The sequence below is a fragment of the Pongo pygmaeus genome, chromosome 2 (assembly GCF_028885625.2).
Source record: "Pongo pygmaeus isolate AG05252 chromosome 2, NHGRI_mPonPyg2-v2.0_pri, whole genome shotgun sequence".
NCBI lineage: Eukaryota > Metazoa > Chordata > Mammalia > Primates > Hominidae > Pongo > Pongo pygmaeus.
Genome location: NC_085930.1, coordinates 65,011,081 through 65,031,888, shown reverse-complemented (window position 1 = coordinate 65,031,888; position 20,808 = coordinate 65,011,081). Strand labels below are relative to the sequence as shown.

General features: G+C 47.3%; 1 protein-coding gene and 1 non-coding gene across 2 annotated transcripts; both read right to left on the bottom strand.

Annotated features, from left to right (window-relative positions):
• Nucleotides 1-176: 176 nt before the first annotated feature.
• Nucleotides 177-19,083, bottom strand: RPL32 (ribosomal protein L32). The gene is made up of 8 exons (XM_054480339.2): nucleotides 18,945-19,083; nucleotides 18,251-18,447; nucleotides 17,787-17,900; nucleotides 15,785-15,849; nucleotides 5,557-5,687; nucleotides 4,204-4,304; nucleotides 3,404-3,585; nucleotides 177-353 (listed from the first exon to the last, which is right to left on the bottom strand). Exons 4-8 carry the CDS (start codon nucleotides 15,844-15,846, stop codon nucleotides 224-226), a joined length of 606 nt encoding a protein of 201 aa, XP_054336314.1. The 5' UTR covers nucleotides 15,847-15,849; nucleotides 17,787-17,900; nucleotides 18,251-18,447; nucleotides 18,945-19,083; the 3' UTR covers nucleotides 177-223.
• LOC129034420 (small nucleolar RNA SNORA7) lies at nucleotides 4,374-4,512 on the bottom strand. Its single transcript, XR_008501897.1, has one exon. It is a non-coding gene; the product is annotated as a small nucleolar RNA SNORA7 (small nucleolar RNA).
• Nucleotides 19,084-20,808: the final 1,725 nt, after the last annotated feature.

Here is a 20,808-nt window from a genome sequence, read left to right as displayed (position 1 = left end):
TGACTAAGGCTAGTCTGCACTTGAGGCCACGTTCCCCTGTTCAAGGACCGAGTGTCCTTTACAAATCCCCTCCAAATGGGAGATTCTAAAGGGGCTTAAGCAAAAGAACAATCTCTGTGACAAACTAAGTTGGCTAAGAAGCTGAAGACTTAAAACCAAGGAAGGAAGATGCCAGATGGCAGTTTTTACATTTATTTAAACAGAAAACGTGCACATGAGCTGTCTACTCATTTTCTTCACTGCGCAGCCTGGCATTGGGGTTGGTGACTCTGATGGCCAGCTGGGCAGCTCTTTCCACGATGGCTTTGCGGTTCTTGGAGGAAACATTGTGAGCGATCTCGGCACAGTAAGATCTGTAAGAGAATCAAGTAGGTAAGGAGCAAGACAGCCCTGAACACACTTGGAAAATTCCACTGGGGAGGCAATGAGTCCCAGCACCAAGCTAAGAGAAGGCTGCTTGGTAAGTGGCTGTGGAATGACACCTACATCCCCCAAATCCTGACTATGGTTCCCTGGTGGTGACAAGAATGCTTTCATTTACAAAGTACCCTCACTGTCCCCTCTCATCCTTATGGCAGCGTTGTAATCCAGGCATTACCTCCATTTTACAGATAAGGAAACCAAGGCCCACAGCAAGCAATGGACAGGGATCGGGGTGAACCCAGGCCCACACTCCAGGTTCAAAGGTTCTCCCCCAGTCGCAGGGTGCTTGACCTTGCCCATGAAGGTTCAGAACTCTTAAGCAAGTTGAGAAGCAACAATGCTTAAAGTCGCCCAGTCATAGCCATGCCTAATACCTGAGGACTTCAGATCCAGTTCTAACTCATTCCTCACAACTTTTTAAGAGGCAGCTACACTGTGCCCCATTTGATAACCTATAGGCCTAACAAGCACACTTCAGTAAGGAGGTGATTTATGAAGCCACCCACAGTGGTTAAGAACAGACATTCCACCCCTGAAGCATTTTCAGCAAAGAAAGCAGCAGCAGGACTGTGAGGAGTGATTGAGGCAGTGGACACACAACTCTTTTCAAGAACTCTGCCTTACTAGCAAGACAGCAAATCCAGACAATACTTGTTTTATATGAGTCCACTCAAATTCAAAGCAACTGTATTTTTAAATGTTTCTATGTTTTAAAGACTTAGGTTATATTACACTTCTCATGTCTTTACTTTTCAAAAAACCCTCCTGTCCTTGTCCATCTACATATTTGATAAGCACAATCAGAGTGTACCCACCATTTTAAATGTGTCCCCCCTAGCTTGGGCATTTTCCATACTACAACACTTCAATCATTTTGAATGGACTCACAACATTCTATCCAGCACTCCACAATTCTCTCATTATATTTTCAGTTGTTTCCAGTGGGTTATTGCTGCAATGACTAGCTTTAGTTTGCCTGCTTTTCCATTCCTTAAGGACAAATGCCCAGAAATGGAACTTAACAGATCAAAGGTCAAAGAGTATTTCTATGGATCTTAAAGACTGCCAAGCTGCGCTTACAGAGCATATGCCAACCAGCCAACATGTGCACTGCAACTGAGTAATCATGTTGGCCATACAACAGGTATTGCCTGTTATAGTTCAACTCATACAGCCAACTGTGGTTTCAGTGTCCACCATTAATTCCTTCGCCCACCTTTTCTAACAGCGATTTTCAGCGTTTCAACACCTGGTCACATTTCCAATCTCGGAAGGTAACCATGCTAGAATACTGGTCCTGTTCATTTTTATTACTTGTATCTACAACCACTGTAGATGAAAGTTATCTTTGTAAACGTAAACACAAACATCCTAGTTAGTCACACACACTCCATGTTCTTTCTAGTTTACTTAGGAAAATTCAGCTTTTTGGCTTCCATTTACCAATAAGTGAAGAAAATAAACTGTCACTTCCCATGAGAATTTTTCATTCCACTGCCCTAGTTTTGGTCTAAGCAGGTCACTGAGTCTCATACACAAAGCTCACCAAGTGTCTAACTTACTGAAAACACCTAGAACTAGCTGGGTGTGGTGGAGTGTGCCTGTGGTCCTAGCTACCAGGAAGGCTGAGATGGGAAGACAGCTTGAGCCCATCTTGAGTTTGGGGCTGCAGTGTGCCATGATCACAGCTGTGAATAGCCACTGCACAGGGCAGGGCAACACAGAGCCTGTCTATCTCTCAAATCAAACCAGGCCAGGTGCAGTAGCTCATGCCTGTAATCCCAGCATTTTGGGAGGCTAAGGCAGGCAGACCGCTTAAGGTCATGAGTTCAAAACCAGCCTGGCCAACATGGTGAAACCTCATCTGTACTAAAAATACAAAAATTAGCCAGGCATGGTGGTGCATGCCTGTAATCCCAGCTCTTGGGAGGTTGAGGCAGGAGAAACGCTTGAAACTGGGCGGTGGAGGTTGCAGTGAGCCGAGGTCATGCCACTGCACTCCAGCCCCGGCAAGAGAGCAAGACTTCATCTTAAAAAACAAAAACCAATAAAACCCACCTGGAACCAATGCCCTGCAAACCCTCCATGCGCTTTCACCTCTCCACCTTGTGTGTAAGCACTCTCTGCCTGCCAAGTTTCCTCCTGTTCTCCATCTAATCCAAACTTTCTAAAGCCCTCCTGCTCCTGAAGATACCCCTTACCACAGCACAGACTGAAGAGCCCCTTAAGGTCTGAGGTCCATGTTTGACCTTCCCCCGCTTGTAAGCCAAAAATAAAATTCAAAGGCCCCCCAGCAACCATCTGAATGCACTCCCTCCTTGAATAGGGCATTCTTGGTTTCCACAAGCTCTTACTGTAGCCAAGACATTCCTTTCTAGTGATAACCTATTCCCAACGAGAAACAGAAAATCTATCCAAAACCTCGAAGTGCCACCTTTCTGGACCAAACCAATGTATGCCTTAAGTGTATTTGATTGATGTCTCATGTCTCCCTAAAATATGTAAAACCAAGCTGCTCCCTGCCCACCTTGGACACATATTCTTAGGGTCTCCCAAGGGCTGTGTCACGGGCCATGGTCAACTCATATTTGGCTCAGAATAAATCTCTTCGAATATTTCAGAGTTCAACTCTTTTGGTTGACACCTTCATAAACAAAGCAACGTTTTGGAAACAACAGCCAAAGGACATTGTAGTAGTGGAAAGTGGCTCTTATTGCAGTGTTCACAAAGCAGTCTTTTCCTGGTCTTGGGTCTCTACACTTACAAGACCAAGTCTCCTCCCTTCAGCAAAGGAAACACCTTGAACTCCTCAACAAGCATTCTCTAAAATCCTGCAAGGAACAACTTCTGATTCCCTCAGAGAATGTACAACCCCCCGGCCAAAATGCATCCCAAGATGCATTTATAGAGTTCCTGCCAGAAGTGCTCACATAGATGCAAACTTCTGATCCCTGAAAACTAGAGGTGGGAGCCAACTCACTTGTTGCACATCAGCAGCACTTCCAGCTCCTTGACGTTGTGGACCAGGAACTTCCGGAAGCCACTGGGCAGCATGTGCTTTGTTTTTTTGTTGCTTCCATAACCAATGTTGGGCATCAAGATCTGGCCCTTGAATCTTCTACGAACCCTGTTGTCAATGCCTCTGGGTTTCCGCCAGTTACGCTGAAGGAAATAATACACAGGTGGGTTAGTGTCTGTGCAGAGTGCCAACTCTTTCTTTTGGGGAGGGAAAAAAGGACCAAATGAAAAGGAAGTATGCCACACAGCAGTGGCCTTTGGTAACAGGACTTCACTATTTCCTTACTTTTTTGGTGGGAAAAACTAGGAGCTCGTGGCTTTAGCCACTAGGTATGCAGGCACCCCCGCCATTGCCACTCCCAAGCAATGGAGGAGGCACCAATGGGATGCGAGGGGACTGTGTAGATACTGAGATGGCAAGCACAGCTTCAGACACTGCTCTCAGCACCTGAGTTTTCTTGTCTATAAAATAGGGATCCTGCTGTCATAAGGCAACCCAAAATACATGACACAAATGCAAAGCCCTCTAAACACATCAAAACGGCCAAGGGTCCCTTTTCATTAAAGTTTCACTTCACACATCAAGAGACATAAGTACCAGCACTAGGGCACACTGGGGGAGACCTGTATTTCTACAGAAAGCTCTTCCACAAACCAGTTCATCGGTCAAAGGTAATCCTGACTAGGTGATGTCAGAAACTGGCAGCCTGTTGGAAACTCCCTTCTTCACCCCACACCCATTTCCATCCCAGGACCACATACCTTAATTTTGACATATCGGTCTGACTGATGCCGGATGAACTTCTTGGTTCTCTTCTTGACGATCTTGGGCTTCACAAGGGGTCTGAGGGCGGCCATGATGCCTTTTGGGGAAGAAGCAGCCCCAGGTGAGGAAGAATCCTGGAAGGAGGCTTTCCCGCCCAGGGACTGAACACTGTCGCAGAGTGTCTTCCAATCGCCAGCTACGGAGCAAGCTGGGAATGGAATGGGTGCCTCTGCCAAGCTTGCTTTCCCTCCCTTTCCGAAGCTGGCAGAATACTGGGCACTCTCCAGACGCGATCCCAGGAGGTCAAGGGTCACCTCACCCACTCAGAGCCCAAAGAATGCCAACGGCTGAGCAAATCAAAACTGACCCCAAGACACTCTCAATTTGCAAGGGGCAGCAAATCCCACCCCGCCAGTGTCCAAACCCCCAGATGGTCCTTCCGGTAGTACTGGCCTTGACCATCTACTTGAACCTGAGTCTTTTCCTCACCTGTAAAATGAAGATGACACTGCACGCTGAATGCCTGCAGTGCCTGTCACAGGGTAAATGTTCAATAAAGAAAACCTTCTAATTCCCTAGGGAGCTGCTGCGCTACCACACCCTCAACACACAAAACCACCATATACCTCTGAAGATGCCTCAAACCTGGAGATCTTCCAGTATCAACTCACACCTTCCTCAGTGTGGTCTTCCGAGCCACTGATTTCCTACAGCAGCACCCCTCCTGTTCTCTTCACAGCCATCAACTGGCACAGAGTGGGTACTCAATGAACCGTATTCAAAACGACTTTGCCTTCTGGCCCATGATATCCTCGAAGGCAAGGTGGGGGCAGTTGCATCTTCACATTCCCAGAGATACTACCAGAATTTCTGCCTGCAACTGAACCAGCCGACCTACAGCTCGTCTTTCCTTGGCGGTCCCGCAGCAGCAGCCCTCGGGCCAGAGACTGCAGCGGAAGAAGCGGGCCATGGCAATGAACGAATACACGTGGGCCGACATCGGTGAGCGCTGGGAGCCACAGATCCCAGCTGAGAGCTGTCAAGCTGGGCCACCCCTGGTCGTCCCACGGCCCCCAGAAGACCCCGCAGTCTGGCCTCAACTACCACCCTCCACCGCCAAGGAACAAACAAGCAGCCTGCAGCTCTGACTACAGGCGGAGGGCAGGAGGCTCTGGGACGCAAAGCCCTATCAACTCGGCTGCTTCGTTCTGTTCCTGTACACGCTCCAGTAAGCTGACAATAACAATACCCACAGACACTACCGCGCTGAAGGGGACGCCTCCGCACCACTGGGTGATGGGGCCAGATGAATCCCGCAGGAATGCAGATTGCCACGGATTAACACTTACCGAGGAGAAGATGGCTGCCACCTCCGTAGGCAGCGCCGAGGAAGAGAGAAGGGACGGTGGCGCGCAAGGGCTGATGGGACGTAACACCTGGGTCCTGGCAGGGAAAAAGGCAAGCACTTCCGGCTCCGGCTCTTTTAAATAAAATAAAGACACGTCAAAAAATAATGCCGCAAAAATTCTGAGCATACATGTTTTAATAGACCACAATAACTAGGAATAGGACTGAAAAATGTATTCTATCTGTCCTTGGGACTACGTAGAAATTTGGAATTCTTTCTGAGCTAATAAGACCTGGTGGAGGGAGGAACTTACTTCCGCCAGAAGTTGAAGCCAATCCGCTTTTGGGCTATTTCCGCCCGCGTTTCTTCTACTCCGAAGTGCGCCTCTTAGTGGTCAGAAGAGAACAAAACAGAGACTTCCTAATAATTTCCTCACCGAATTTAGACAGTAAATAGTAACGAAAACAGCTAACATGCGATGGAGTTCACTATGCCTACCACAATTCTATAACGTACCCCTATTATTGTCTCCATTTTTCATATGTGGAAGATGAAATTTGGAGACTTGACTCCAAACTCCACGCTTCTAACCACTGGGCGAAACTGCCTAGTTTTTGTCTGTTCATTTTTTAGAAATGGGGTCTCACTCTGTTGCCCAGGCTGGTATTGAACTTCTGGGCTCAAACGATCCTCTCGCCTCAGCCTCCTGAGTAGCTGGGATTACAGGCACGAGCTACTGCCTAGTTGTTTTTTGTTTTGTTTTGTTTTTTGTTTTTTGGTTTTTTTTAGACAGGGTCTCCTTCTGTCACCTAGGCTGGAATGCAAAGGTGCCATCTCACGGCTCACTGCAGCCCCTGCCTCCCAGACTGCCTAGTTTTTAAAGATGCTCTTCATTTGTTTTGCTTAGCTTTTGTATTTAAGATTATTGTGAAAATTGGCTGAGCACTATGGTTCACACCTATAATTCCAATACTTTGGGAGTCTGAGGCGGGAGATTTGCTTGAGCCCAGGAGTTCAAGACCAGCCTAGGCAACATAGTAAGACCCTGTCTCTACAAAAAATAAAATAATTAGCTGGGGCTGGTGGCGCATGCCTGTAGTCCCAGTTACTCAAGAGGCTGAGCTGTGACGATCACATGAGCCCAGGAGTTCTAGACTGCAGTGAGCTGTGATAATGCCACTGCACTCCAGCCTGAGTGACAGAGCAAGACTCTGTCTCAACAACAACAACAAACCTATAAAGACAAATAACCCAATTGAAAAATGGGTAAAGAATCCACATAGACATTTCTCTGTGGCCAACGAACACATGAAATGATGATCCACATCATTAGCCATCAGGGATATACAAACTGGAACTGCAATGAGATACCATTTCACACTCACTAGGACAGAGATGGGAATCTCCGTACAGTGCTAGTGCAAATATGAAATGGTGCAGTCACTTTGGAAAAGAATAGCAGTTCCTCAAAATGTTAAAGTTACTATAAGACCCAGCGGCTGGGCGCAGTGGCTCACGCCTGTAATCCCAGCACTTTGGGAGGCCGAGGCGGGTGGATCACGAGGTCAGGAGTTCAAGACCAGCCTGGCCAAGATGGTGAAACCCCATCTCTACTAAAAATACAAAAAATTAGCCAGGCGCGGTGGCAGGCGCCTGTAGTCCCAGCTACTCAGGAGGCTGGGGAAGGAGAATCATTTGAACCCGGAGGGTGGAGGTTGCAGTGAGCCAAGATCGTGCCACTGCACTCCAGCCTAGGTGACAGAGTGAAACTCCGTCTCAAAAAAAAAAAAAAAAAAAAAAAAAGACCCAGCAATTCCACTTTCAGGTATATGCTCAAGAGAAATGAAAACATGTGTCCACACAAAAACTCATACGTAAATAATCACAGCAGCCTTATTCATAATAGCCAAAATGTAGAGACAACCCAAATGTCCATCAACTGGTGAATGGAGAAATAAAATGTCATCCCATCATTCAATGGAATATTATTCAGCAATGAAAAACAATGAAGTACCAGTACATGCTACAACATGGATGAACCAGACACAAAAGGCCACATGTTGTATGTCTCCATTTATATGAATTATCCAGAATAGGCAAATCCATAGAGACAGAAAGTATGTTAGCTGTTGCCAGGGCTGAAGAGAAGGAGGAATTGGGATAGACTACTAATGGGGTTTACTTTGGGGTGATGGAAAAGTTCTAGAATTAGATGGTGATGATGATTGCACAATTCAGTGACTATACTGAAAGACACTTAATCGTACACTTTTTTTTTTTTTAAACAGAGTTTCACTCTTGTCACCCAGGCTGCAGTGCAATGGCGCGATCTCGGCTCACTGCAACCTCTGCCTCCTGGGTTCAAGCGATTGTCCTGCCTCAGCCTGCCAGGTAGCTGGGATTACAGGTGCCCACCACCACACCCAGCTAATTTTTGTATTTTTAGTAGAGACGGGGTTTCACCATGTTGGCCAGGTTGGTCTGGAACTCCTGACCTCAGGTGATCCACCTGCCTCGGCCTCCCAAAGTGCTGGGATTACAGGCATGAGCCACCGCGCCTGGCAATCATACACTTTAAATGGGTGAATTGTATACAGTATGTGAACTACATCTCAAAAAAGTTGTTATAAAGAGCGATAATATGGGCATAGTTGCAGAAAAAAGGACAATCTTTCAACTGAATAAATTCAGCTTTGTAAAAGACTTTTTTTTTTTTTTTTTAAGACAGAGTCTCATTCTTTCACCCAGGCTGGAGTGCAGTGGTGTGATCTCGGCTCACTACACACTCCACCTCCTGGGTTCACGCCATTCTCCTGCCTCAGCCTCCCGAGCAGCTGGGACTACAGGTGCCTGCCACCATGCCCGGTTAATTTTTTTATAGTTTTTAGTAGAGACGGGATTTCACCGTGTTAGCCAGTATGGTCTCGATCTCCTGACCTCATGACCTGCCCACCTCGGCCTCCCAAAGTGCTGGGATTACAGGCATGAGCCACTGTGCCCGGCCTGTAAAATAATTTTTTTTAAAAAGATGGAAAAAAGAAGCCAAGGGGACCCATTGAACCACAGCAATAACTATACGTGTAGAGGAGGGGGCCTTTGGGAGCAAAACCACCCACAGTCTCCATCTTGGCTGAGGAGCCCTGACACACTCCTGCACTCCTGGAGCACTTGGGTGGGACTAGGGGAGGTGCCACTGACTCTAGGAGCTGAGGATTGGGCTGTGTGGAGGGGGAGTACGGAGATGCAGAGGCAGAGAGGCCCGTGTTCACCATGGGATGACACAGGAGAAAAGGCTGGCCAGCTCTCCCTATCTTCCCAACTCCCTCTAAAGTTGGCGAGAAGAGCCCTTAATTGTATTGCAATGGTTATGGATTCGGAAATGGTTTTTCCCTTGGTGTATGTTCTTTTTCCTCAGATTGGAAAGGATCGGGCACTGAACTTTGACCCCTGCTGCATCAGCTACTTTACTAAAGGGGAGTACATTTTGCTGGGGGGTTCAGACAAGCAAGTATCTCTTTTCACCAAGGATGGAGTGCGGCTTGGGACTGTTGGAGAGCAGAACTCCTGGGTGTGGACGTGTCAAGCGAAACCGGATTCCAACTATGTGGTAAGAAGAGGAAGTTTGTTCTGTGGGGCCATGTCTTGAAGAGGCACTGAGCAGCCGCCATATCTCGAGAGTCACATCACTGGGGTTTGTGTCTGACAAATGGGAGTGCAGGGTTTGTGTCTGACAAATGGGAGTGCAGACTTTCTCCAGAGAGCTGGGAATTGACAGTTCTCTCACCCTGCAGGTGGTCGGCTGCCAGGACGGCACCATTTCCTTCTACCAGCTTATTTTCAGCACAGTCCATGGGCTTTACAAGGACCGCTATGCCTACAGGGATAGCATGACTGACGTCATTGTGCAGCACCTGATCACTGAGCAGAAAGGTAAGAGGCAAGTCCAGACCTTGGGAAGAGGGACGGGGGAAGCAGGTGGAAAGGGCTGGTGACAGGGCACTTGAAATGACAGGAAAGGTTTCTCCTTGGCCTTTTGCAAACATGTTAGCCACTGGGTCTGTGTCGGGTTTTTTTGTTTGTTTGGTTGGTTGGTTTTTTTTTTCTTGTTTTTTTTTTTTTTTTTTTTTTGGTGGGGGAAGTAGGGATGCCAATCTCCTTGAGGATCTCATGAAAGCAATAAACCCTCTCTGAAAAATGTACCAACTCAGAATTTTGCACATAATTTCAAGGAGTACATGAATTTCCTGAGTGAGGGAGGATGATTTATGACAGGTTGGAGCCAGGTGGTTGACCTGCATGGGTCTTCGTGGACCTTTATCCTTTCTGGTCAGAGTCACTCTAGGGTGCTTCTCCCTCAGCCCCGTCTCCACTTGCCTCCTGGTGGGTCCTTCTGCCAGAGATGAGCAGTGGAATTGGATTGGCACAGGCTTAGTCAGAAGATCAGGGTTCCAGGCCTAGCATAGTCATTCCAAGCCCTAAGACCGCAGTCTCTCCCTCTGTCCACTTAAGTAGCTGTCCTGGTTAAACAGACTCAGAATCCACTTACTTCAGGTGTATTCATATCTGGATGTGCTGGCCTTAGTGCACTGCTGGGTGCCTTTGCAAGGGATCCAGGTGGGGGGTTGTCTGGTAGATTCAGATGAGTGTCCTTTGGTTCCCCTGGGGGACCCTATCTTTTTGAAGATTCTGGCTGTGGTGGTTGGGGCAGAGCCCCTTGGGAAGCTCCACAGTGTCCCCTCAGGAACATTTTCTCCACCTGGTCTGTAGTGGGAGTGTAGAGCCTGGTGTGTACCAGAAATTACGTGTCTTCCCCGTTTGTCAAGGAGGTGGGCAGGGAGCGGCCAGAGTTGAGGTCAGTCACTTAGGCAGGCTTCTGATCACCAGGGGCCACTAGTGCTGTGCAGAGGAGTTTATATTTGTATCCAGCAAGTGATGACAGTGAGTTCTTTCTTTCTTTCCTTTCGTCTCTCTCTCTCTCTCTCTTCCTTCCTTCCTTTTTTTTTTTTTTTTTGATGGAGTTTCGCTCTGTTGCCCAGGCTGGAGTGTAGTGGTACAATCTCGGCTGACTGCAAACTCCGCCTCCTGGGTTCAAGTGATTCTTCTGCCTCAGCCTCCCAAGTAGATGGGATTACAGGCACCTGTCACCACGCCCAGCTTATTTTTGTATTTTTTAGTAGAGATGGGGTTTCACCATGTTGGCCAGGCTGGTCTCAAACTCCTGACCTCAGGTGATCTGCCCGCCTTGGCCTCCTAAACTGCTGGGATTACAGGCATGAGCCACCGCACCCAGCCTAAAGATTTTTCAATGAGAGTGTCTCACTTTTAATTGCCAGTAGTTTTAAGTGATGGCTTTTTAATTTCTCTGCCTTCCACTTTACTTAACAACCTCCGCTAGAACTGGATATTTTTCTTTCTTTGACAGTTTGGATTAAATGCAAAGAGACCACCAAGAAGATTGCCATCTACAGAAATTGATTAGCTATCCAACTAATCCTCTGCTATACTTGTATTCAGAGGACTCATTAGACATGCATTACCAGGTAAAAGAAAAGATTGTCAAGAAGTTTGAGTGCAACCTCCTGGTGATGTGTGCCAATCACATCATCCTGTGCCAGGTGGTTGTGCATATATATATATGTGTATATATATGCTATATCTATAGTCCCAGTATGACAAAGTACTCTGCAATACAAAAAAGTATTCTCCAGTTTATGGCTCATGACTTGCTAATAGAGTCTGGTTCCTCTAGATGTCAGGAAAATGAAAGCCAATGAGCAGCCACTTAGTTTGAGGAAACAGACTTGTTTTCTAGTGACCACTGTTAAAACCATGAGGTGGGCACCCTATGGTCGTGGGGAGCACGAATGGAATTCACCCCAACTTCTCCAACATGCTGCTGCCCACCTGGCAGAGGATGATAATGTGATTGGCACACACCACCAGGAGGTTGCACTCTTAACTTCTCGACCAGTGGTCCCCCAACCTTTTTGGCACCAGGGACAGATGGAAGACAGTTTCTCCACAGATGAGGGGGGATGGTTTCAGGATGATACTGTTCCACCTCGGATCATCAGGCATTAGATTCTCATGCAAGCTAGATCCCTCACATGTGCAGTTCACAATAGGGTTCTCAGAGCTATGAGAATCTAATGCTGGTGCTGATCTGACAGGAGGCAGAGCTCAGGTGGTAATGCTTATCTGCCACTCACCTCCTGCTGTGTGGCCCAGTTTCTAACAGGCCACAGACAGGTACTGGTCCTTGGCATGGGGGTTGGGGACCCCTGTTCTTGACCTTGATCTTCTCCTTTACCCTGATCTTCTCCTTTACCCAGTAATGCATGTCTGGCAAATCCTCTGAATATATATATAAAATGTAATGTATCCTCTGAACATATATATATATAATATATCCTCTGAATATGTATATTATATATAATATATCCTCTGAATATATATAATATAATTATCCTCTGAATATATATATTATATATAATATTTTCTAGAGATGGGGTCTGGCCATGTTGCCCAGGCTGGTCTTGAACTCCTAAACTCAAGCAATCTGCCTTCCTCGGCCTCTCAAAGTACTGGGATTACAGGTGTGAGACACCATGCCTGGCCAGCTTATATAATTTTAGTGACTTAAAACATAAATTGGTGTCCCATGGCTGGGCACGGTGGCTCATACCTGTAATCTCAGCACTTTGGGAAGCTGAGGTGGGCAGATCACCTGCGGTCAGGAGTTCGAGTCCAACCTGGCCAATCTGGTGAAACCCCATCTCTACTAAAGTTACAAAAAATTAGCTGGGTGTGGTGGCACATGCCTGTAGTTCCAACTACTAGGGAGGCTGAGGCACGAGAATCACTTGAACTCGGGAGGTGGAGGTTGCAGTAAGCTGAGATCGTGCCATCGCACTCCAGCCTGGGCAACAAGAGCGAAACTTTGTCTCAAAATAATAATAATAATAATAATAATACATAAATTGGTGTCCCACAAAATGAAGATACTTTTTTTCTGATAAGAATATACACATAAGATTTATGTCAACTCAGTAATCATTCAGGAGGTTTTACTTCCTGAGATTTTTTTTTAATGAAAACATTTTCTCAAGGTAGATTCCTAGGGTGTCTAAGTCAATGCCAAGAAAAGTTTGGAAAGACTGAGAGAAGGCCAGCCCAGCATCTTTCTTGGAAGCAGAGGTAGATTTGGTTTCACATAGGCCTACTGGAAGTGATAAAAGGGAAGAATTCTTTAGGAATCACTTTAGTGTTTACTTTACATGCTAGGGACATAAATTTTTTTAAAAAAAGGAATCACTGTGGTGTAAAATACTATTAAAATTTCTCTAAAAGTCTAGAGCTGGGCTGGATATGGTGGCTCACACCTGTAATCCCAGCACTCTGGGAGGCCAAGGCAGGAGGATTTCTTGAGGCCAGGCATTCAAGAGCAGCCTGGAAAACAAACCAAGACCCCATTTATATATTTAAAAAAGATAGCTGGATTTGGTGGCACTCACTTGCAGTCCCAGTTACTTGGGAGGCCAGGGCAGGAGGATTGCTTGAGCCAGGAATTGGAGGCTTCAGTGAGCTATGATGGCACCACTGCACTCTAGCTTGAGTAAGTTTCACCTGCTGCAGACCTGTCTGTGTCTATGTGCACCTGAAGAGCGGGAAGGAAACAATCAGTTTTGTCATCTGAAAAGGGAAAAGAGACGGGCAAACCTGGCCTTCTGCTCACTTCACAGGAATGCCGGAAGAGCCAGCAGAACGGGAAGGGCTTGGATCTTTGGGGGCGTGGGCGTTTACGTATCATTCCGCCTTGTGGCCTGAGGAAGCATGTCACCAGAGAAGACAGATCGAAAGCTCCATGCCCAGGGCCTGGCTGGCTTTCTGCTGGGCTTGCACCATTCTTTGCCTCTTTAGGGCTTTGTAGGTGGTCAGGGCTGGTTTTCCGGAATGTAGTTCCCCCCAAAGCTGGAGCCCTTCCTCACTGGTTACCTCGGCCACTGCAGGGTTTCCCAATGTTACAGGCAGATTCGGTCCCCTTACTAGGCTCCTCCTTGTTCTTGGCAGCAAAATTGATAGTGGGAGGGGCCTGGAGTAGGGAGCAGCCTCAGTCATTAGAAAGGGTTACTTGGTGATATGGTTTGGCTGTGTCCCCACCTAAATCTCATTATGAATTGTAATAAACCCCAAGTGTCAAGGGCAGGGCCAGGTGGAGATAATCCAATCATGGGGGCAGTTTTCCCCATACTGTTCTCTTGGTAGTAAATAAGTCTCACAACATCTGATGGTTTTATAAAGGGGAGTTCCTCTGTGCACACTCTTCTTGCCTGCTGCCGTGTAAGACATGACTTTGCTCCTCCTTTGCCTTCCGCCATGATTGTGAATTGTAAACAGCCATGTGGAACTGTGAGTCAATAGCCTCTTTCCTTTATAAATTATCCCGTCTTGGGTATGTCTTTATTAGCATCATGAGAACAGACTAATACAGTGAATTGGTACCTGGAGTGAGGGGCTGCTGTAAAGGTACCTGAAAATGTAGAAGTGACTTTGGAACAGAGTAACAGGCAGAGGTTACTGGTGGAAGGTGTCCAGGTTCTTGGCATCTTGAACAAAGAATTGGACAAAATGCACAAACAAAGCAAGGAAAGCAAAAGCAGAGATTTATTAAAAACAAAGGTACACTCCACAGTGTTAGAAGCAGGCCTGAGCATCAGGGCTCAAGAGCCCCCATTACAGAGTTTTCTGGGGTTTCAATACTCTAGAGGTTTCCCTTTGGTTACTTGGTGTACCTCTGTGTAAATGAGAATGGAGTGAAGTTGCAAAGTCATTTACTCAGAATGCGTCCTATATAAATGAAGAGGATGTTACTTGGCGTGTGTGATCTATGTAAATACTGAGGATGAATGTGAAGTTACAAAGTGTAAATGGAGAGGATGTTACTTGGGAGTGTGTGGGCTACGGAAATGGAGAAGATGAATGTGAAGTTACAAAGTATAAATGATGTAAATGGAGAGGATGAAGTGAAGTTACAAAGCCATTCACATTTCTGTCATTGCTGAAGTGCTTCCATTTGATTTAGTTCTAAGAAGTCAGCATGGATCGGCCTTATGTTCCCTGCCTCCAGGCCCTATTCTCCTGCCTCATTGGAACAGTTTGAAGGGCTCAGAAGAAGATAGAAAAAAGTGGGAAAGTTTGGAACTTCCTAGAGACTTGGAGGGCTCAGAAGACAGGAAGATGTGGGCAAGTTTGGGACTTCCTAGAGACTTGTTGAATGGCTTTAATGAAAATATTGATAGTGATATGGACAATAAAGTCCAGGCTGAGGTGGTCTAGATGGAGATGAGGAACTTATTGGGAACCGGGGTAAAGGTCACTCTTGCTATGCAAAGAGAATATTGGCATTTTGCCCCTGCCCTAGAGATCTGTGGAACTTTGAATCTGAGATGATTTAGGTTATCTAGGGGAAGAAATTTTTAAGCAGCAAAGTGTTCAAGAGGAACAAGAGCATAAAAGTTTGGAAAATTTGCAGCCTGATGATGCAATAGAAAAAATACCCATTTTCTGGGGAGAAATTCAAGCTGGCTGCAGAAATTTGCATAAGTAAGGAGGAGGCAAATGTTAATCACCAAGACAATGGGGGAAATGTCTCCAGGACATGTCAGAGACCTTCAAGGCAACCCCTCCCATTACAGTCCTAGAGGCCTAGCAGGAAAAAATGGTTTTGTGGGCTAGGCCCAGGGCCTCTCTGCAGTGTGCAGCCTAGGGACTTTGTGCCCTGCATCCCAGCTGCTCCAGTGGCTAAAAGGGGCCAAGGTACAGCTTGGGCTATGGCTTCAGAGGGTGCAAGCACCAAACCTTGGCAGCTTCCACATGGTGTTGAGCCTGTGGTTACACAGTAGTCAAGAATTGAGGTTGGAAACCTCAGCCTAGATTTCAGAGGATGTATGGAAATGCCTGGATGTCCAGGCAGAGTTGTGCTGTAGGGGCAGAGCCCTTATGGAGAACCTCTGCTAGGGCAGTGCAGAAGGGAAATGTGGGGTTAGAGCCCCACACAAAGTTCCCACTGAGGAACTGCCTAGTAGAGCTGTGAGAAAAGGGCCACTGTCCTCCAGCCCCTAGAATGGTAGATCCACTGATAGCTTGCACCGTGCACCTGGAAAAGCCACAGATATTCAATGCCAGCCTGTGAAAGCAGGCAGGATGGGGTGGGGGTGGGGGAGCTATACCTTGCAAAGCCACAGGAGCATAGCTGCCCAAAGCCATGGGAATCCAGTTCTTGCATCAGCATGACCTAGATATGAGACATGGAGTCAAAGGAGATCATTTTGGATCTTTAAGATTTGGCTGTCCCATGGATTTCAGACTTGCATGGGGCCTGCTGTCCTTTTATTTTGGACAATTTCTGCCACTTGGAACAGGTGTATTTATCCAATGCCTGTACCCCATTGTATCTAGGAAGTAACTAACTTGCTTTTGATTTTGCAGGCCCATAGGTGGAAGGGACTTACCTTGTCTCAGATGAGACTTTGGACTGTGGACTTTTGAGTTAATACTGAAACGAGTTAAGATTTTGGGGGACTGTTGGGAAGGCATGATTGGTTTTGAAATGTGAGGACAGGAGATTTCAGAGGGGCCAGGGGTGGAATGATATGGTTTGGCTGTGTCTCCACCCAAATATCACCTTGAATTATGATAATCCCCATATGTCAAGGGTGGGGCCAGGTGGAGGTAATTGAATTGTGGGGGTGATTTTCCCCATACTGTTCTCGTGGTGGTGAATAAGTCTCACGAGATCTGATGCTTTTATAAATGGGAGTTCCCCTGCAAAAACTCTCTTGCCTGCCACCATGTAAGACGTGACTTTGCTCCTCATTTGCCTTCCACCATGATTGTGAGGCCTCCCCAGCCATGTGGCACTCTCAGTCAATTAAACTGTTATTCGTTATAAGTTACCCAGTCTCAGGTATGTCTTTATTAGCAGTGTGAGAACAGACTAATACACTTGGCCACCACTAGCCCAGAGGTGCCACCCTGTCAATCTCAACTCACTCAGTCCCTGAGGAAGTAGAATGGTTCAAGGGAAAGAGAGGGCATGGCCTTCAGGCTGACCTGGGCTTGGGTCCTGCCTGCATCCCTTACTGTGCCTGCATCCCTTACTGTGTGATCTTAAGTAAGTTAGTAAGCCTCTCTGAACCTTGATTTCTTTTCTCTAAAATGAAATTAGTAATTGCCCCTCACAGAATTGCTACAGGAATAAACAAGATACCATAGTGCCTAGAGCTCAGTGCTGGGCACAAAACAGGGCCCAAAATGTTACTTCTTCTCTCCCCAGCCTCAACTTCCACCTATGGTGGGGGAGGGTAGCCGGCCCCAAATGTGAATCTGTCTGAGCCTAGAACCATACAAGTGTGGAAGGGTGTGTGCTCCTCCCTGTCCCCACTGCTGGCTCTGTAGCGGGCTAGGGGAGGTGATTCTCAGCCCCGCCAGGAGACATCAGCATTCCCAGCTGCGACATTGCCTGCTGGCTTTTCCTCTTCTCCACGGCCCCTCCCCCTACACATAAAACAGCTATATTGCTTTTTGTCTCATTATAAAAGCAATCCATGCTCCTTATAAAAGAGTCAGACATTATAAAATATCCTACGTAGAAAGCTGTGAGCATCTGCAGGTCCCAGGGGCTCCAGGGCCGAGCAGAAAGCTGAGGTACCTGGGGTGCCTCCCAGGAAAACTCTATTTTCACAATGTGTGAACTGTAAATGCAAATACAAGATATTCTTTTCAAATCTTACAAATAACTCACTTTTTTTTTCTTATAAAACACAATAGATGGGCTGGGCGCGGTGGCTCATGCCTGTAATCCCAGCACTGTGGGAGGCCAAGACAGGTGGATCAACTGAAGTCAGGAGTTTGAGACCAGCCTGACCAACATGGAGAAACCCTGTCTCTACTGAAAATACAAAATTAGCCAGGTGTGGTGGCGCACGCCTGTGATTCCAGTTACTCAGGAGGCTGAGGCAAGAGAATCACTTGAACCCTGGAGGCAGAGGTTGCAGTGAGCCGAGATCGCGCCACTGTACTCTAGCCAGGGCTACAATAGTGAAACTCCATCTCAAAACACACACACACACACACACACACACACACACACACAAACCCCACAACAGATGTTCATGACAAAACAAATCCAGGCAAACAAAAAAGATTTTCTAATTATGCAATTCCACCTACCCAGAAACGCTGTTAATAGTTTGGAGCTTATTCTTGTAAACGTTCTTCTGTGTAGAGAGATGTATATTTCTTCTGTAATAGAAGTGGAATCCCACTTTGCTGCCTCTCCACTTTCTGTATAGGGATTCATATTTCAGGAGAACATTTTTCAAAAGTAATACTTGCTTACTGAAAAATTCCAACAACATTCAGGTGCATGGAGGGGCTTGCCTCTGTTCATTTCTCTTGCTTCTGTTCATTTCTTTGTGGTCCCCTTTCCTCCTTTTCCCTCCATCCCACTGTAAGCAATTTAGTGGGATTCAGTCTTTTAAGAGGGCATTGGGCTGAAATGTGTGAGCGCTGCCCAAGCCCAGGGTGGTTCTCACAGGATCCCCACTGTCCCTGTCCCCCAGGAACCAAACGCCAATAGTGTGGCCTGGAACACCCCGTGTGAGGACATGCTCTGCTTCTCGGGAGGAGGCTACCTCAACATCAAAGCTGCACCTTCCCTGTGCACCGGCAGAAGCTGCAGGGCTTTGTGGTCGGCTACAATGGCTCCAAGATCTTCTGCCTCCACGTCTTCTCCATTTCTGCCGTGGAGCTGCTGCAGGTAACTGGGAGCACCTGTCCACTCTCAGCGCTGGCAAGGCCAATAAGACCAGGGAAGCCGGGCCCCTTGCTGCTGCTTTGGGGAGAGAGTAGCAAGGAGAGAAGAATGGCAGCTGTGATGTTGTGGGAGGCAGTCTGGGCCTGGAACCTGCAGCCCTGTCTCCACGCCTTGCAACCTGTGTGACTGGGGGCAAACAGCTCAACCTCCCTGAGCATCAGTTTCTTCCTGGTCTCCTTTCTGTAGGGATGGGAGGGGTATGCAGTGTTGTCAGCAGTGTGTGTTTTGTGGAGAGCCAAGCATGAGGCCAAGTGGAGTGAGCAGCAAAGCCGGGAGTCCGGCAGGGTGTGTGCGTGAGCACGTGTGTGATGGTGGTGATGTGTGTGTGAGAGAGAGGGGAGAGAGAGAATGAGTGGGTGGGGGGTGAGGCCTGAGGTCTGTGAGCCGATAAGGGAGCATGGGACTCTGCACAAGCCCCTGAACCAGGAGGAGCCACAGCAGAAATGCGGCCCTGGAGGGTGGAGCCGCAGAATGGGGGAGGGCAGAACCACAGACAGGCAGCTGAGACTGACCTCCCGAGTGCGAGCCGGTCTCCCCTTCACCTCCTGCACCCCAGGAAGATGGTGCTCACTGTAGGATTGCCATAAAACAGAGACACGCACCAGCGAGAAACTTTAGCCCTTAGTATCCCATCCTCAAGACAGAATCAGTCTTAAACATATTGAAATACATCTGCTTAGAGCTTTTCTTTGTGTATATATAACATATGCATAATATACAACATAATATACACAGTCATCTAGTCATGACTGTCAGGGGAGGTTACACATGTTGACATAGAAGGAAAGATCACCCTAGAGCTTTGCACACTGTTACCATTGGGGGAAACTGGGCAAAGGGCATAAGGGTGTCACACTACCCTTTTACAGCCAGCACGCCTCCCTCCTGCCCGGACCCCCCTGTGTTGTATTTACCACTGGATTTTATCCTGTCTTGTGGATAGTCCACAGCTTCTTTGACCAGTTCTACTGGACATGTTTGCTGCTTATGGCTTTTTTTTTTTTTTTTTTTTTTTTTGAGAAAAGAGTTTTGCTCTTGTTGCCCAAGCTAGAGTGCAATGGTGCATTCTCAGCTCACTGCAACCTCTGCCTCTCAGGTTCAAGTGATTCTTCTGCCTCAGCCTCCCGAGTAGCTGGGATTACAGGCACGTGCCACCACGCCTGGCTAATTTTTTGTATTTTTAGTAGAAATGGCATTTCACCATGTTACCCAGGCTGGTCTCGAACTCCTGACCACAGGTGATCTGCCTGCCTCAGCCTCCCAAAGTGCTGGGATTACAGGCATGAGCCACCGCGCCCAGCCAGCTTTTTTGTATTGTAAATAGCAGGCATCATTCTAGCTAAGTCCTTGCATCTGTCCCAACTTGGCGCTTGGCATAAATTCCTAGAAATGAAATTGCTGGGTCAAAGCATGTGTATCTTTGAAAGACTTTTAGGGAAATTTCCAGATTTCCCTTCCACTAGGCTCTGTCAGTCTGTGTTTTCCCCACACAACTCAGCTTCAGGCTGGAGCCCACTTCTTCTAAGCTGATGATACCCTCGAAACTCATGACTGCAAGACTTACTGGGGAAATGCCCATCATCCATGCCTGACACAGAGCAGCTATTCAAGAAATGTTAGTGGAATTCAGAAATGTTAGTGGAATTCAGATCTGAGGAAAAAGACCAGAAAGCAAGAGGAAGAAGGGAATGAGGTGGGTGGAAGTGGCAGCAGGACGAGGGGCATGAACAGCTTCTCCAGGACTGTGTCCTCGTCATCCTTGTCTGCCCTGTCACAAACCCACGCACCACATCTACCAGGAACTCACTCTCCCTCAATTGCAGCAAACCAGCTCTGCTTATTAAAAAGATTTTCTCCCAAGATTGCCATCCTGACCTCAAAAATAAATGCAGTTTGCTGCTCCCTGACTGTGGCCAGCCAAGAGGAGCCAAAGGGGTGGCCTGGGGCTTCCTCTGCCAGGACCTTAAGATTCAGCAGCAAGGCCAGGCGCAGTGGCTTACACCTGTAATCCCAGCCCTTTGGGAGGCCGAGGCCGGGTGGATCACCTGAGGTCGGGAGTTCGAGAACAGCCTGACCAACATGGAGAAACCTCATCTCTACTAAAAATACAAAATTAGCTGGGCATGGTGGCGCATGCCTGTAATCCCAGCTACTCGGGAGGCTGAGGCAGGAGAATCGCTTGAACCCGGGAGGCTGAGGTTAGTGAGCTGAGATTACACCATTGCCCTCCAGCCTGGGCAACAAGAGCGAGACTCCATTTCCAAAAAAAAAAAAAAAAAAGAAAGATTCAGCAGCAAAGTCTTGCTGGCTGCACCAAGGCCATCCTGCTGACACAGCAGGTCAGGACTGTCAAAAGTTAGGAAAGGCAGTCTCAAG